Source organism: Microcebus murinus, chromosome 8 (assembly GCF_040939455.1).
Source record: "Microcebus murinus isolate Inina chromosome 8, M.murinus_Inina_mat1.0, whole genome shotgun sequence".
Lineage (NCBI taxonomy): Eukaryota > Metazoa > Chordata > Mammalia > Primates > Cheirogaleidae > Microcebus > Microcebus murinus.
Genome location: NC_134111.1, coordinates 50095083 through 50098195, shown reverse-complemented (window position 1 = coordinate 50098195; position 3113 = coordinate 50095083). Strand labels below are relative to the sequence as shown.

Sequence of the window (3113 nt, the reverse complement as noted above, 5' to 3'; positions counted from 1 at the left end):
CTCTCCCAAAACAGAGCATGAAGCCGTTCTCTGAAATTCCCTTATTGAGAAACCAAACCCACCAAAAAGATACACAATTGTTTTCAATCCCCTCCCTGAAATTTCATGACCAAGAGATGATTAGAACTTTATTACAGAGGAAGAGATCGAAAATTAAACACTACACCTGGAGTCCAGAGACACTTTCTCCCATGGGGATTAGCAAGAAATAATACCAGACTTCGGGTTCTCAGTCCAGAGTCAGTAGAAATTGAGGTGAGACCAAAGGATTTACACAGGCAAGGCTTTTACTGGGACTTGTTGTTTGAACAAAAAGGGAGACAGTGCTGGTTAAGGGGGCAAGAAGGCTGGCTCTCTCACCAAAGGGCTGGAGAACTTGTATAGTTGTGAAGAGGGTTATAAAGAGGGAGGTAGGCGTGTCAGTTATGAAGTCGTCACATGTAGAGGCGGGGTTCTGTTGGCAGCTGCTTACTTGGTGGTCACCCTGCTTCATGCATCACTTGTATGATGAGCATGTTAAATCTCCACTACTGGGCATGATTTTTAAGTGAAATGAGATTATAATGAGGGAAAAGTCAGGGTAAGGTCAGTATGGGGGTCTTTTCTGAGGCTTGAGGCGGTTCAGTCCGGATAGGTCTGGTTTCCTTGCACCCAGGTTCCTTATTAGCTGGTGTTAGCATCTTGCTTTGGTGGGCCTGGAAGACATTACTCAAGAGACAGCCAAGCTGGTCCCCTCCTTATAAGGGTATGGGCTGAATTCCAGCGAGCAGGAGGTCGTCTGTTTTTATTTCTTTCTACAGTTAGTTAGGCTGGGTCATGCTGCCCCATGTTACCTCCCATGATGAGAAGGGAGGCCCAAGCCCTGTCCTTACACTGTCTCTGAAACATGTGAGAGTGTCCCTGTATTAGTTAAGAAATTTAGGATTACAAGTCACAGGGACCCAATCAAACCAGAGCAAGTTATAATGGTATTTATTGGCTCTGACTGGAGCTAGTTTCCTAATTTGGGGAGAATTGGTCACTGAGAATCCAGAGTACCTGTTGGCGGGATGTCAGATTGGGGAAAGTGAGGAAGCCAGTCTCTCCTGCCCCTCATGCTTAGGGGCAATTGTTTAAAGGCATTTTGTTCTTTTTTTCCCTAGAGTTTCCTAACTAGCTGCCTCACCCATTTGTCTTTATGTACCTGGAATTTGTGATACATAGAACAATGTTTAGTCAATCAATTGCTTGTGTGATTTTAATGCAAATTCTTGTTAAACATTTTAGAAACTGACTCTTCTTATTTCCTTTAAAAACTCACTTTGTCTCTTTCCGTGCTTAGCACAGCCATGGCCCTCGGTCCCAAGAAGCATCTGAAGCGTGTAGCAGCTCCAAAGCATTGGATGCTGGATAAGCTGACCAGTGTGTTTGCTCCTCATCCATCCACCGGTCCCCACAAGCTGAGAGAGTGTCTCCCACTCATCATTTTCCTAAGAAACAGGCTTAAGTATGCCCTGACAGGAGATGAAGTGAAGAAGATCTGCATGCAGCGCTTCATTAAAATTGATGGCAAGGTCCGAACTGATATAACCTACCCTGCTGGATTTATGGATGTCATCAGCATTGACAAGACTGGAGAGAATTTCCGTCTGATTTATGACACCAAGGGTAGCTTTGCTGTTCATCGTATCACACCTGAGGAGGCCAAGTACAAGTTGTGCAAAGTGAGAAAAATCTTTGTGGGCACAAAAGGAATCCCTCATCTGGTGACTCATGATGCTCGTACCATCTGCTATCCTGATCCACTCATCAAAGTGAATGACACCATTCAGATTGATTTGGAGACTGGCAAGATTACTGATTTCATCAAGTTTGACACTGGTAACCTGTGTATGGTGACTGGAGGCGCTAACTTGGGAAGAATTGGTGTGATCACCAACAGAGAAAGACATCCCGGGTCTTTTGATATGGTTCACGTGAAAGATGCCAATGGCAACAGCTTTGCCACTCGCCTCTCCAACATTTTCGTTATTGGCAAAGGCAACAAACCATGGATTTCTCTTCCTTGAGGAAAAGGTATCCGCCTCACCATTGCTGAAGAGAGGGATAAGAGACTGGCAGCCAAACAGAGCAGTGGGTGAAATGGTCTCCATGTAATATAATAACATGTTAAAAAGTTATTTGTACTTAATTAAAGATATTACAGTGTGAAAAAAAAACTCACTTTGTAACTGCTGCTAATCTGAGCATAGATTCAGGGTAACCTGGGTCACAGTCCTCAAACTTGGCCCAAATAAACTCTCTATTTATATTATTAATGATTTTGCCTCAGTTTTTTCCTTTAGGTCAACATAGCTGGCGTTAGCTGGCAGGATTCCACTGTCTGGCATTCCCTCTCAGACTCAGCACTCAGAACCAAGACAAACTCATTGCCTCCTCTGACTCCAGAGGTTTCACTGGGTGCGAAAGCATAGGTCCTCCTGAATCCGAACCTCTCTTTTCTTTTTGGTTGAGATCTAGATTTTATTGGGGGCTGCTTTTAAAACTCTCTCTTTTCTTTAAGAGTAAAGACTTCTGTCTCTGGACTGCAGGTAAAGAGGTCACAGATAACTGTCTACACCTCCGCCTCAGAGCAAGAGGTTTAGGTTACTGTGTAGGCTGGTAGTTTCACTTCTTTTAGCCTAAAATAACATAGCATGCTCTTAAAATTGCCCTGCTTTCTATTGCTTGTAATTTGGACTTGTATTTTCATTTGTGGCCAATTGCTGTTAGTTTCAAACCCAAAGGTCTATGAGGGAGAGTTCTCACCTAAGAGAAGAGGCGATTGCTCCCTCTGACCCTCCCGGTGCTCTAGTGACTATAGACTTTGCAGTGGTGCCAGGACTATTGTCCTGACGTGAAGCAGCGTCACAGGACATTCCTCACGAGAAAACATTTTAGGGACTCTTGCTTATCTGGAAAGGTATAAATAAGGGACTGGTCATTTTGATGCCTCAAGTACCCTACTGTCGCCTGGCAGTTAGCGGCAGTCTGAGACACGTAAGAGAGCAATTCGTAATTCTTGAGTGACACCTTGAGGAGTGGCGGTCACAAGCAGCACACTTTGACCCAAAACACATTTCCGGCCTTGGTCA

At 44.3% G+C, this 3113-nt stretch overlaps 1 protein-coding gene across 1 annotated transcript; it reads left to right on the top strand.

Annotated features, from left to right (window-relative positions):
• The first annotated feature begins 1309 nt into the window (after positions 1-1309).
• LOC105880672 (small ribosomal subunit protein eS4, X isoform-like) lies at positions 1310-2163 on the top strand. The gene has a single exon (XM_012781864.2). The coding sequence runs from the start codon at positions 1329-1331 to the stop codon at positions 2046-2048; it is 720 nt and encodes a 239-aa protein (XP_012637318.2). The 5' UTR covers positions 1310-1328; the 3' UTR covers positions 2049-2163.
• Positions 2164-3113: the final 950 nt, after the last annotated feature.